At 40.6% G+C, this 14583-nt stretch overlaps 1 protein-coding gene across 2 annotated transcripts; it reads right to left on the bottom strand.

Annotated features, from left to right (window-relative positions):
• Positions 1-1187: 1187 nt before the first annotated feature.
• On the bottom strand, positions 1188-12343 carry atcaya (ATCAY kinesin light chain interacting caytaxin a). 2 transcript variants are annotated; one of them, XM_018673297.2, is made up of 13 exons: positions 11583-12343; positions 9754-9853; positions 7657-7715; positions 7309-7560; positions 6624-6797; positions 6350-6452; positions 5999-6130; positions 5812-5898; positions 5365-5463; positions 5079-5114; positions 4899-4976; positions 4703-4755; positions 1188-3561 (listed from the first exon to the last, which is right to left on the bottom strand). In XM_018673297.2, the coding sequence occupies exons 2-12, from the start codon at positions 9828-9830 to the stop codon at positions 4722-4724; spliced, it is 1131 nt and encodes a 376-aa protein (XP_018528813.1). In that variant the 5' UTR covers positions 9831-9853; positions 11583-12343; the 3' UTR covers positions 1188-3561; positions 4703-4721. The 2 variants fall into 2 exon arrangements, with proteins under 2 accessions (XP_018528813.1, XP_018528814.1); XM_018673298.2 differs by lacking the exons at positions 9754-9853; positions 11583-12343 and adding an exon at positions 8801-9264.
• Between the last annotated feature and the right edge of the window lie 2240 nt (positions 12344-14583).

The following is a 14583-nucleotide window of genomic DNA, read 5'->3' as shown; positions in this document are numbered from 1 at the left end:
TGTATATATATATATATATATATATATATATATGTATATATATATATATATATATATATATAGTAGATGAATGTGGGAGAGCCAGATGTGTTATTTGATTACAAGTTCAAATGACTGTATCAGTGTATCAGTTCCCAGTTTTTTCTCACCACAGTAAAACCCTGTTACATTAACTCAGTTTGATCAACGAGGAGACTCACTGTTTGTACCTTTTACATTCAGTTTTAAAGTGTAGTATGTGTTTCTATGTATGCAAGTGCACATGGGGCTATAGAAATGAAACTGACATGACATCTTGTACTTAAAATATCATTTTTCTATCTGAATGTCTTTTTTTTCTTTAATGTTTCTAAATGAATTAGCAAAACCTTTCTCACTGCAGACATTTTGACATGTATTTGAAAAGAAAAGCACAGGTGGAACTAACAACATTAATGTCGTCTTTGCGCTCGCAATTATTGCAATTCAATGCAGCAATTACTGTTATTAGTCACACCTGTGTTTGACAAGTTGAAATGTGTGCTGTGGAAAAGCTCTATTCAGACCTACAAGAGCCCATCCTGTTGCTGTTTAAGAACCACTGACTATTTTATTATAAACTCTACTGTAGATGTACAGTCTACATTCACATGCAGTTTACATCATATGCTTATATATCCTTGCTGCCTGTTTGAAGAGAAGAAGCAATGCACCTTGGGTAATTAGTTCCTTTATTTACTTACTTTATTTAAAGGGTAAAAATTAATAAGAAGCAACACAATGCTATGCTTTGCAACATAAAATCTAACTGATACTTAAACTTGGAATAAGTGATTATTTCAGGCAACAGAAACAACCTGTAATTTTTATTTGTTCAGTTGAACATAATTAAAAGGTTGTGGCCTCTATGACATTTTAATAACATTAAAGGCTTGTCAGCCTTTTTTCTACAGATTGTTCTGTGAAGAAGCCCTCACTCAACACTATCTCAAGCTCAGTAGCATTTCAGTAGATGTACCAGAGTCCAGATGTGTGTAGACATCCTGCAGAGTAACATATGTATTTGACTTTTTATTATTCAATGGGCTACTTCAGTTTTGTTTCCATAGCATACAATGTGGCCACGGCCAAATTCTGCATCGAAAGAGTAGAAATGATATCTCTGTGTGAGTAAAGAGAAAAGTATGAAAACAAACAACATGACAGAATTTGGGGAGGAACAATTTATTCAGTTATATTTACAAGGCAGAAACATTCATTTTCACCTAGAAAGGACTTCAGAACCATGAATCATCTTTCCCATTTAAATCTGAGCAAACATTTTATAGCAGACAAATGGAAGGCAAAGAATTGTAGATATTGTGCTTTTATAGTCAAAATGAACATTTTGATTTTTGGAAAGGTCACATCAGTCATTTATATGCAAACCTTGCCAGTGATATTGGATGTAACATGATACAGTAAACCTATAAATCCTAATAACTAAAAACGTAAAGGCTACACTTTACATTCCTTTACTTACTCTGGATTCCTTTTAAAGATTTGGCTCAAAAACAGGCACTCAGTTCAGTCAACAAACTACAAACAGAGGAGCCATTCCTCGAAAACTGTGCCAGGACTCCTCCATCATGGATGGAAGTGTCCCGGCACAGGTTTAGTTTACTGGTGTCCTAAAAGGACTGCAAAGATGAAAAAAGTTGAAGCTTTTCTCGAACATTCCTGCACCAGAAAGGCAACAGAACAAGGGGAAAGTCAGAAGTGAGATGGCACATTAGAAGCAGACATTTCATGACTCCTATTTTCCTCAACAGAGGCACATTAGCATGTCCACGCCGTACTAACAGCTATACAACTGCATGACATTGGCCGTGCTCCTTCACAACAACTCAAAATACATTTTAAAAGGACTCATCGCCTCCTAAATGTAAATCTATACTTCAAGAATGATGCAAAAACCAAATCCAACAGTGCAAAACAATTTCAACAGTATACAGGCATTACAAGTATGCAGGTCTTTACAAAAATAAAATTTCTTACTCCTCTCCTCCTCCTTGCTACAATAGGTTGACTGACTGGTGAACAAATGGAAGACAAGAAAAAAATATCGGAACCCCCAGGAAATGTTCAATCCATAATGCACTACGCATGCCAAGAAATATTAATGTCAAAATAAGCTACATTAACGTCGTCCCTCTGTTCTTTTTAAAATATACATTTTAGAAATTCTGTAAAAGAACCATATAGACAATATTTGTGTATTTGGTCTTGATTGTAGTCATTTTTATACAGATTTCATACATTGTTCTGTATGTTTTGTATTTTGTTGGATAGCATTTTTCATATACAGAATAAATAATATATGATACTAAACTATCACATACTATACATGTCAGTGTAATGCATGAAATCTGTTTATGTGGCCACAATCCCAAAACACAAAGTAGACACACATCGCTTGTCCATCTACAAATATTTTTCATATGGTTCTTATAGATGCTTTCTTTTTTTTTCAGAAAATGGAAATTATGTCTCCTCTTTTTACAGACAAGAAGACTGAGGCACATCTTAACACAAGGTACAGTACAGATGGAGGGGCACAGAGGAAACTGTCACGGAGCAGATGGGATCACAGAGAACAACATCAAATGATCCCTACATCAGTGAATGTTACTTGAACATTTTCAAAAATGTCAGTACAGCATATAAGCGAGAATTTGAAAAGGCCTTAAGATACAGCAGTTATGAAACAAAAAATAAAGATGAAGGCATCTGACTAACTGGAATACAGTCGTAAGTGTATACACATTAGATTGACACAAACTAGCATGAATAGAAATGTGTGTGATCACTGTGGTCTGGTGATCGCACACGGACACGAGCTGAGCGTTTGTTACATCAGTTGCTGTTTAACAAGTGTTGAAACTGTCAAAATATACGCACACATCCCTCTACTCAGGTGAAAATGTTGTATCTCCAAGGAACTCATAAAACCACACTGGATTTTGGGCTAACAAATCTGCATTTTTCACACAATCCAGTTGATGTATTTCTGAGTTGTAGAGGCAAAGAGACAAGCCTGTAATCTTTCGACTGATATGAACACGTGAGAAAACACAACTGGAATGTTTCACCCAAGGTTGCAAAAATGTACTGTTTTTCTTTTTTCTGTTTTAGTTAATTTTGTGTTACATTTTAGAGCTAGAATTTCTGTCTGTTTCCCGGCTTCACAGAACCTTGTGATTTTGCAACATTTCAATATGAGCTACTCATAGGGTTGTACCACACAGCAGGGTAATGAACTGACAAACTCAGCAACAGTTTCCATCAAGAAACAGTTCTTAGCCCAACAGAGCAGCATCTTCCTTCACACACTTTCAAGTTACAATATATAAACCTCTCAGGGAGAGAGAGAACAAGGAGGTTCCAGACAGAGGGAATAGAGATGGAGCATTCACCATTTTGACTGGAGAGTGATGGCACAAATCTTCAGCTGAATGTTGATAAAACAAGGAAGCGTATGTTGGACGTCTGCTCCTTACGGGTATAAATCAAAGGTTTCATGCTCCACACTTCTGTCACATCCTGCATGAAGAGAGAGAAATGTTAATGGATGATGACAGGACAATAAAAAAAAGTCACCGTATTATGGAAAATCACTTTAAATTTTAAAGCCTTGGTTTCTGAGACGTTTACATGAAATTTCACAGTTTTGCTTTTTTAAAATCAATCACAAGTTGCAATCAAATCCTGCATTTTATGAAATGAAAACCTGCCTGATTTACCCTGAAGGTGAACCAAACGGATGAAGAGTCAGTACATTTAAACTCCTATCTTTTTTACACTGTATGGCCAAGAATGGCTCCTGTAGACGGTTTAAATCAATGTATCATTATCAGTTTTATGTGTTGTTATCACAGGTGTTTCGGTCTCATGACTGTTATCAGTGTGATTAAACTGCCGGACAGTTACAGCATACGACTGAATATATCCTTGAGCCACCTGGTTTCAACCAGTTCATACTGAATGTGTCTCATGGTGCTGTGGATATGACTTATTTATGGTTGCTGTTTAGTCTATGAAAATGTCCTTCATATCACGCAGCCTTTGTTTTGGGTAAAGTTTACAGTATGTAATAACATCTTACATCAGCTTTTGTAAGGACATTTGTTGTCCCTCAAGGACGTGTACTGAGTGTTAAGTTGACTGCAAACTCTACATCCCCTTTAAAACAGCAGAACTTCATTTTCAATTCCAGCAGAAAGCTCATGGCTTGAAAAGATACTGTACCAATGATGTCAGGTCTAAGGTTAAACATTTCTCTCAAAGTAAATTTCATGTAGGATATACTCTGGCTTCAATGAAGCCATCAACTGGTCAATGTAAATCTGGATGTGAATGAAGGTTAAAAAAGATTTACACCGCCTACCTGCACCAACTCACACCCCGCACAAACAACTACAATCCTTTACCTCCCCGTTCACTCTCATTCCCAACAACACTCCACATCAAATGAGCATTAAAACAAGCAGCTATCTCTCCACAGGCCATTGTGCTCATGCAAATGTAATGAGTCTCTTTGCAAACAATTTGTCGAGTAGTAGTGTATGGGAATTACTCACTATTCAGGTGGAAATGTAAGGGCAGTGTGGTGGATCAGTTTCAAAGTACAGAGCCACCTTGTGGCTAATATAAGAAATACAGAAGTGTGTTATATTATCCTCACCTGCAAAGCTCTGCCCTTCTCATAACCCTTGATCGACAATAACTGACTTTGGCCTGGAAATGAGAAAAACATGCACTGAGAACTTTGTAAAAAGTTGGAAGGCCGACAGTGCAGAAAAAAAACTGATGAATTTCCCGAGTAGTTAAATGTCTAATGTGAAATTATGACAGGCTATAAATTCAGTGAGGAACAGTACCTCTCAGACTTTTTAATTGGCTCCTGTGGGACTGACTGCTGCTGCTCCTGCTGCCTCTGCTTCTGCTCCTGCTCCATCCTACACACACACACATACACACACACACACAGTGAGTTTAGACTTTCTGCTAAAACCAACAGCTCTATATATGTGTCATGATAAATTCTGGATTTATCTTACCTTTCCCTCCGGGCTTTAATCCTCTCCTCATCAAATCTGAAAATGAGTAACACTGTATTATCCTCTATTCGCATTGCAAATCCCACCATCTAAGCCCTTTTCAGGAAACTAGCGTAATAATCTTATTTTACATTTGCTCAAATAAGATCACAGTAGACTTGTTCTCTGCTAGATTTACATGGATAATCACTTTGCAGAGAGAAATACAGCAGTAGCAGCTGCTGCCTGCAGGTTGAGATGCACTCCTGCAGCTCATTTTCTCCATCTAGTGGCCAGAGATACTTACTGCACCACACACTCTGGGACGTGGACATGCTCCATGGGGACGATCTCTGCCAGTTCGTCCAGACTGTGGACGTATTGGATCTTATTCATGAACTTCACACTGCAGATAATGAGACAACAAAGGTACAGTGGTGAAATTAACAATTTCTGTTGTGGCTCTCTTAGGGTTTGCTTGTTTTTTTAGTGTAAGAGGCACAGATGCTCTTTGGATTTAATAAACAGCTGAACAAAAACAAGCCAACACATGTCTTAACAAACATGGAAACGTGTCACTGCCAAAATTAAAGTGCCTTAATTTAATTATGGTGAAGATATTTAGAAACCTGGTCTGTCCTTCATCAGTTATCTGCGATTGGCTCTAGAAAAAACGCTTTAACTTGTGCAACAGGATTTGTGGATTTGCAACATTGAAACATATCATTCAGTTGTTGGCGTCTGTGTGTATCACCTGATAAAGGGCCTGGATATAGCCAGGACAGTGCGGATGAACCACGTAGGGTGAGCGATGACCAGAGACTTCAGGTTCTTCCTCAATCTGCCAGCACAACACAAATAACAAGTCAATTCATATTTATATTCTGGATATAAATCAATAATGATGGAGCAGTTTTTCTTGTAGCTTCTCTTTCTCTCACCTTCTGTCAATCATCTGGTAACATTTCTTGAGCCAGCTGATCCCGGGCATCTTACTCCGAGGGGTGGCTCCGTTCATGTAGATGATCAGGTAATCTTCAGCCACGAGCATCTCCAGACTGCTCACCACGTACCTGGAGAGGAGATGAGGTGTGTTACTTTACAGGAAGCACTGACTTCAAAACAGCTGTATGTCAAGTTACAGCATCACCAAAGGATTATAAAACACTTGTGAGCCCATAGTCCAAGCCTTGTGTTTTTCCAACACGGTGATCCTAACCCTGTACTCCTTCAGTAATGTACAACATCAAACCCTATACTTGAAAAATAAAACTCAGCCATGTCAAACTCACAGGAAGAGGTTTTCCATGATGTAGTGATAATCTGGACAGCTACTGTCCGGCAGGTAACAGGCAGAGAACACAATGATGGCATTGAGACCTTCTCCATAATAACCTGAGGAGAGAGAGTTTCAATCAATCATGAACAGCGACAAACGTCTGACGCATGAAAACTGGTCTCATTAGTGTTTATCTTTAACCATCTTAAGGGTTAAAAGTTGCATGTTTTAGTCCATTAAGTACAACTTCCTTGAGTTATCAGGTTGATCTCTGCCCTTTCACTGACCTCCATGTGTGATGACCCGGAGGTAAGGTCTGATGACCTGCATGTCGATACGATGCTCCTGTTCTCCGATGATCACCGTTCTCCAGAGGCGTCCATTGTTGGCGTTCCCATCCTCATCTACTTCTCCCGAACCGTCAGTGGGACCTGCTTTAGCCGAGGCCACCGGCGTGTCATCTGAACAGACACAAAGCCAGATTCTCAAGTACGTACCGTGCTGCGCAGCACTGGTTCCAGTGAAGAGGAATTGATTTGATTCATTTGAATTACTTTTTGTATTGGTGCATAAGGATTAAGATTTGGGATTAGGAAAGAAATTTGGGGTGAAATTTTGAATTAGATTCATGGTAAACATAGTTTTATCTTAACTCTTCTGCTATGCATAAAGCTTTCAGATTGTAAAAGCAAACATATATGCAGTTTTCTGTTGAGCCACACAGTGTTTTACATGAAAAATAATAGGATAAAATGAATAAAATGCCAACAATAAAATGAGATATTGGAATAAACAAATAAACTGTACTGTTTCTGTGAGCCTCAGTATATAGACTCATAGATGTTACAGTAGATGTTACATGAAGATTCAAATACAGTAGATTTTAAGAGTTTTAATACATTGTGATAATGAAAAGGGTTAAAAAAAAAAAAAAAAAAGGGAACAAGCACACATGTATTTTTAACCCCTGACCTTCCCACTCCAGTTCATTGCCATTGGTGATGAACTCCAGGGAGTCTGTCTCATCTGGAGTATCGATGTCGTCAACGTTAATGTCCAGGTCGTCTGGCGTGTCCAGAAAGTCATCTGACAGCAAAGAGCCCTCGCTCTGATCCAGGGAGAGGTTCATCTCCGGGGCGAGCAGCGTACGGCGTTTACGGTGGGATGATGTTACGCCTCCTCCTCCGCCTCCAGGTGGGCTGACATTGAGGGAGTTAGGGGGAGCTACAGCAGCAAAGGAGGGGAAAGACTGTAACTGAAATCAAATCATATAAAGCAGGATTTCTGATCAGGGATCATCCAGTCGTTAGCGTTACTTACAGGCTCTGTCGTCTGTGAGACCACAGGAGGAATCCATGTCTCCGTACTCTGGTAGTGGTCTGGAGGGAAACAAAGGCAGATAAGCAACCACTGCTGTGCTTGTTGAGTATCATATATAAGGTTTAGCAAAGCAGTCATGACTCTGACACTTGGCCCACTTACTGACCTGGTCCTAAAATAAAAGCAACCTTAACTTTTGCCTAGTAAGATTTATTTAGTCCTTCTTCTCATCCCTGTTTTCCACCATGTGATCGTCTATAACTACGGCCTGACAATAAAATGTGACAGACGTGATTAGCATGGTGTTCAACGGACCAGTCAGGGTGTGGGTGTTGTCACTGATCTGGCTGAGCGCTAAAAAGAGGCAGGAAACAGAAGAGGATAGAGACGGTAATTAACTTCTCTCTGGGGGGAGATGAAGATTACAGGGCTGCCGGGCATGGTGGAAGGTAGAGGAGAGAGGGAGGGGAAATAGAGAAAGAGAGGAGAGGAATAAGAGACAGGGAAGAGGGAAGAAGAAGACCTCTCTGTGTGTTTCTGCATACAGACTGCGCAGAAAGAGGAGCGGGCTGGAAGTCAAAATCCTTCCTCTGCATATTCTTACATGTGTGTGTTTGTGTGCTCACGCCTGTGTTCATTTGTAAGTATGCAAGCCATGCACATTATGGCAGATGTGCTTACACATGCATGTGTGGTTTTGTTTATCAGCAACGACACAGAATCCGACCAAGGAAGTGAAAACAGAGCTGAATAACTAAACAGTTAAAGAGCCAAGGGATGCAGCAGAGCTACAGCGCAGTGTTTTTCAGCTGAGGGGGGCTTTAGCTGCATTTCTGTGAAAGCCAACTGCTTCATCCACCCATCTGCAGGAGGACAGTGTGTGCCCCTCCTGAGCCAACAAAACTGGCTTTAGGCTCAGAGAAACAGGCACTGGTCTGAATCTATTCCCCGGGGAGCCCTGCAGTGATTAATAGTCCAACGTTTCCTTTGTCAGAAAATGAAGCCCTTTCTATAAACATAACAGAACAGACTGAAGGGGATTTCTTCTTTTAACAAAAGCGAGATTATCTCTTTTGTTCCTGTTTATGGCTGCATTGTCCCTCAGCTACAAACACCAATATCAGGATGAACCGATGATGCTTACCTTCTGGAGGGAGTACGGGGGGAGGGGGCTGCTTTTGTCAAAGCCGATTCAAATGAGCTTTATAACCTCACACACCTTTATATTTGTTTTGCTTACTCATTCCCTGTCTTCGCGGCTGATGGGAGACAGTGTGGAGCAGAGCATCCCTCAGAAGGCAACCTTAATAATCCATTCGCTTCCGGATATTCCTCCGTGTCTCTGTGTCTGTCCTTAACCAAAACCTGCCACCATTTTCCTGGCGATGCTGTGTTGTTGATCGGTGTTGCGTCACATGACGTAGCCTGAGACCATTTACAGGCAGACGCTGCACCTGCTCCCTGGCTTCCTGCCTCCCCATCTGACGGAGGAGGAGGGAGGAGGGACGAGGAAGGAGGAGGACGGGGGAGGAGGGAGCTCAGCACTGACTGTCATCACACTTCACTTCTGCTCTTTTTCTGCCTGTCAAGGTTTGCATTCACACCTCGGTGCCCTGAGAATGACTTTTTCTTTTTGCCCTCATTTATCTTTCTCTCTGTTTCTTCTCCTGCTGTGGCAGATTATTGATCGGCTCTCTTATTTCAGAGCCTCACACTGCGAACATTGAGTTAAATGTCACACTGCGCTCAAGCCCTGCTGGACAAATCATTTCACATCAAGACACAATAGTTCAGCTTCAACCTTCAGCTACAACCTTCATTAACAGGATCTAAAACTGAACTGACAGTAGTGTGATGCAGCTGCCTCACAAAATTAATTAGCAATTTATCAGGAAGTAGTTGAAAAAAACAAAATTGTACTGTATATTCATATAGACTCACATTCATAAGAATATGCTGTATAGCTATTGGACCACCCACAGCTCTAAGAGTTGCTTTAAATGCGGCTTTAGTAATCTCAACCACCTGCACCAACCACCTGCCTCTGTTTGACACTAATGGGACATGATGACCAAATAGAAAGTAAAAGCATCCCACCTGGGAAAGTCTTCATCCTGCCACTCGTCTTTCACTTCCATGTTCTCCATTCGTAGAGTTGCCTCTGTGGTGCCCATCCCTCAGAGAGGAGAGCAGGGGCCTGCAGATGTAAAGAGAAATGTTTAATTAATGAACACCGTTAACAACGACAGAGGAAAACTATCAGATAAAATGAGAGCACTGACTGGACACGTGTTTGACTTGAAAGGCAAAGTGAAAAGTCGGCATTGTTGCAGTAGGATTTTTGTCCAAATAATTTACCCTCTTTTATTACAATTTAGGGGCTGAACCTGCTGTCGGTCACATGGTTTTTATTCCCCCCTCTGCCCGCAGGAGCACATGTGAGAGGCATGTGACTGACTCGGACAGAGCCCGTTTTCTCCTCAAAGTCAAATATTACATCCGAATTTGCTCCTGGGTGGAATTCAAGAGGCCGGTGTGGAGAATGACTTTCAGACCTAATCCTCACTTGCTGCTCCTTAATCCCACCTCACTGGTGTGACTGCAGCCTTTTTGATCACACCGAGGCTTTATTTCACCAATAGCATTAACAGAAAAAAAAAAAAAACTTCACTTCTGATCTGATATTCATTCATTTGTGCTCAAAGAGGATTCACAGATTTAGTGATGGATGCTTTGGACAACACAGTGACCACAAACTGATTGTATAATCAATACTAGGAAGCACTCCTCTCCTCTAGATTACAGGATTTAATGCTGAAATCCAGTTGCATTAGCACAATACAGTAATAACACATTAATAACAGCAGCACAGGTCTGTATGAGAGGAACACTGTGGCTCTTTAATTGGACCTAAAGTCCTGTTGTCTTTGTAGTTCTCCACTCATGTATGAAATCCACAGTGTCTGAGCAGGTTGTGCTGGGAGACAGAGGATTCCCAGTGTGTGTTGGAGGTTATACTTAGAAACAGTGCACAGACCTCACAGCCACAAAACACTGTGATGGGAAATAGTGGCACAACCAACCGAGTGTGATTATAACAACCTCGTCAGCGGTGCATGATGATAATGACAGCAAGAAATAACGCAACACTGAATAGATTCCTATGATATAATTACTGGGAGGAGTGGAGCGGTTTTGGTGGTTTTGGCAGCGATGCTTGTGGCTGAGTGTAAACTGGAGGGCTGCCATGTCACACACACAGGAAATAATTCATTTCCACAGGTCTTATAATACCAACGAGGAGCAAAGCAATTATAAGAGATTGGAACCTGTAGTCAAATCCATTATCACACCACAGCAGCAGGTCAAAGTCATCTATCACAACATGTGACAACACCCCAGAAATGGAAATAGTGGTGAGTGGTGCATGATGAAAAGAGACTAAATCATTATCAGTTATTTATCAGAGATAATGAGCTCTCTTCTTTATAAATTTATAAATGAAAATATTTAATTAACCATATAAGACTTCTACAAACTGCTGTATGCACAAACTGACTAAAGGCAACATGTAAAATACAAGAAATTATGGACCATATTCATATGTGTGTCTACAACCCATTACATGTCATTTAAAGATGCTGTTCCTGTGCAAGTATTGTCCCCCAGCAAAGCACTCATTGTGCATGTATTTATATATTTGCAAATATTTATGGTGGGAAAGAAAATCTCCCATCTGAATTGCAACCAAATGTGCACCACCACAGAGTAAAATGGTCTCACAGCCTTTCTAGGTCATCTCAAATGGAACAGTCAATACACTGCTACCCAAATAGATTTCATGTGTTAGTGGACATTTGATGTGCAGGCGGTGCAAGGTGTGAACAGTGCAAGCAGATTAGAAATGCAAGGATGGTTTTACTCACATGAGCGGTGTGAGATCCCCTCAGAACACCTCTCGCTGGTCCGTGTCTGCTTGTCCTCCCTCCTCCTCAGTCACAGATGCAAAGATCCGAGGGGTGAAAGTCCCGATCTCCCCCCCCACACACACACACCGACAGAAAAGCATGGGTCTGGGCTGAAATCTCCTCCTTGCTCTCCCTGTCTTTGCTTAATTCATATGCACACACACACACACACGTGCACAGAAGACACAGTCGTACAGTGTCCTCAATGTCAGCCACTAGCCAGCAGCAGGTGTCTGAAGACAGGGGGCACCTCTGTACTGGACTCCCCCCCCACCCACCCACTCCTCTCCTCCGCCTCTGGCCACCTTTGTTGGGGAAAGACTGGCCGTGAAGAGCGAGCTGCCTCTCAGCTCCTACGTCCACAGCACCAAGACACTAAACACCTTAAATGAGACTACATCTGCTCTGGCATCATGATCTCACTCCCTGTCTCACCCTCTCCTCTGTTTGTGGTGGGAGTATCCCCCCCCCCCCCTCCTCAAAATCAGTTCAAACCCTTCTTTGAGTCTCGTCTGTATCAGGATCTCTCCCTAGAAACAACCTAATCCCTGCAGCAACTTGGGAGAAATGAGCACCAGTCTCTGTGTCCCTTCACTCCATTAGATAAACCTGCTGTTGTTTTCAGTGGTCCTCTATGTGGCTGCTGTTCCCTGGCAACAGCATCTCTCTCCGTCCATAGCATCTCCCCTCCCTCTCTGTCTCCTCACCCCTCTGTCTCTTTTATACCCACTATACCCCAACTCTCCCCACACACACACACACACACACACACACACACACACACGCACACATTAATTATTCAGCCCCTTACTTCACTTTCACCCAACCAATCATATCACCCCCACAGTTTCCCTGCATAGTATGCTGACTTCTGCATGTTCAGGCCTATTTTTAATTTGGGCTTTTTGTGCCTCTGGTGGTAGAAGTAATCCTATAAGCCTCAGTACAAATTATATATGGGTTCGTGTTTTTATCTGAGCCTCATTTTGTCGTCTGTCTTCAATTTTGTGTTGCTCCTGAGGTTCTGCCTTAAAAACCCAAGGTCATTTTTACCTGATAAGCTATCCGTAATGTTTCCATTTACACTGACAGAGGATTTTAATTTGATGCGCAGCTAAAATATTTTTTTGCTAGCTGATTCACTGCCTGTCAGTTGGGTTTACATTAGATTGTATCGCTTATCGTCGGAACAAGCGTGACTGACATTCAACAGACACCGCAGAAGACTACACAGGCGACGCGAGATGATACACTCCCACCTACTTCCGCCTTCGCTCAAACTTCGTTTTCAGGAAAAGCTAGGAAAATTCAAACATTTTAGCATGACGTTTTTTTATATTTTAAACAACAGACTCGATGAAAACACTGACAAATTTGTTTTATGATATAATGAATAATGTTTTTTTAGTAAAATTGATACTTAATTAATACTTGAGTGTTATCTTTTCATGCGACTTTAAAAGTGCACTATGTTACAGTTCAGTGGAAAATATACTTTTTACAGCACTACATTAATCTGACAGTTATAGTTAACATAATCCGTTTTTTCACCTTACAGAGAGCAGGAGTACTAGTTGTTGGGTGACTGGTACAGAGAATCATATGTTGAAGAAATATGGACACATGCATTGATTTTTGTGATTCTTTATTGAATTAAGTATACATCTGAAATCAATAGTTTAGGGTGGTAGACTGTGGAGGGCAACTGGGGGAAGCAGAGAGGTACTGTCCATGCTGCCTGGGTAGAAAAAAAACTGACTGTCAGTCTTGTTTGCAGAGTGGTGTCGTTTGTGAACCTGAATCTACTCTTCCTGAAGGTTATACACAAATAGTAGCTCAGGTATATTATTTGAAAGCTCTGCTAGTTAGATAATGGCAGTACTCACCTCTGCCTGGTTGTCTCTGTGATCTGTGTGATTAGATTGAGCAGATGTGTAATTGGATTATTTAAAGGGATCTGTGTTTATGTAAATATTTCATTTTGGTGTAAGTATTTTGGGTTTTATACGATCCTGGCCTCACTTAAGTGGGCTCTTCTGACCAATCACTGGTATTGCACTAGTGGTGGTATAAAAGGCAGCTAGTTGCTCTCAGTTATTGTTGGTGTGTCTCTGTAAATGCTATTGTTGGTGCTTAAACCTTTACACCAGTCTCATGCCTCTTTGTCAAAAACTTAAAGCTGCCACCACCACCAGTCAAACTGACAAATGTACCTGAGTGTACATAATAGTCACCTATTTATTATTTTTATCTTTAACGTAGTAATATTTAGGTGTCTCTTTTTTATTTTCATTTTTAAATTGATTTTTTTCACCTACCAGCTCACAGTGCATCCTCCTGAAACCTGAGTTTAATTCCTTGTATGCACAAACAAACTAAGCTGATTATACTGATTCTTAAAAATGACATGTTTCAAAAAGCATTGGGGGGAGAAGTATTCAAATCCTTTTTCAAGTATTAGCAAAAAGAATTTAAAGTGTTTAAGTAAAAGTACTGGTTTGGTCCCATTTGACATCATTAGATAATTTATACTTAAGACTCAGCTTGTAAGCAGCATGTTATTGTGGTAGCTGATGGAAGCTGCTCTGTTTTATATACAGGGACAACAGATTTATCTGAGGGGTGATGAGATGAGTAATGGAGTGGAGAAAGAAAAAAAAATAAGCTCTGATGCACAATTCTGACTTTATAATATTTGATTTTTGATGAGATATTTGTTCATTTGAACATTGACTGAACTAAAACAATATGAGAAGAAGAGAACCATCCTCCACCATTTGGTGGGGCTGTTAACAAGTCATAGACATTTGACTCTGACTACACTTTTGTGAGATGTTAGACGCCAAAAAAAGGCTGGAAACCACTGGCTTAATCTTTGTGTCGCATTTATATAGTGTTGCATAGTGTAAAATTTTCACCTTAAAAATAACTAGTAAATAAACCTGCCAAATATATGTAA

The sequence above is a fragment of the Lates calcarifer genome, linkage group LG17 (assembly GCF_001640805.2).
Source record: "Lates calcarifer isolate ASB-BC8 linkage group LG17, TLL_Latcal_v3, whole genome shotgun sequence".
NCBI lineage: Eukaryota > Metazoa > Chordata > Actinopteri > Centropomidae > Lates > Lates calcarifer.
Note: the sequence above shows the minus strand (reverse complement) of the source record. Positions and strands in the feature narration are given on the sequence as shown.

Bases quoted from the DNA above. Each gene is read 5' to 3' on its own strand.
- atcaya (XM_018673297.2), bottom strand. From the start codon at position 9,830: ATGGGCACCACAGAGGCAACTCTACGAATGGAGAACATGGAAGTGAAA. The intron at 7,716-9,753 runs GTGGGATGCTTT...GTTTCCCTCCAG, and splicing joins CAGGATGAAGACTTTCCCAG to ACCACTACCAGAGTACGGAG. The intron at 4,756-4,898 runs GTACTGTTCCTC...TCTCATTTCCAG, and splicing joins CCAATTAAAAAGTCTGAGAG to GCCAAAGTCAGTTATTGTCG.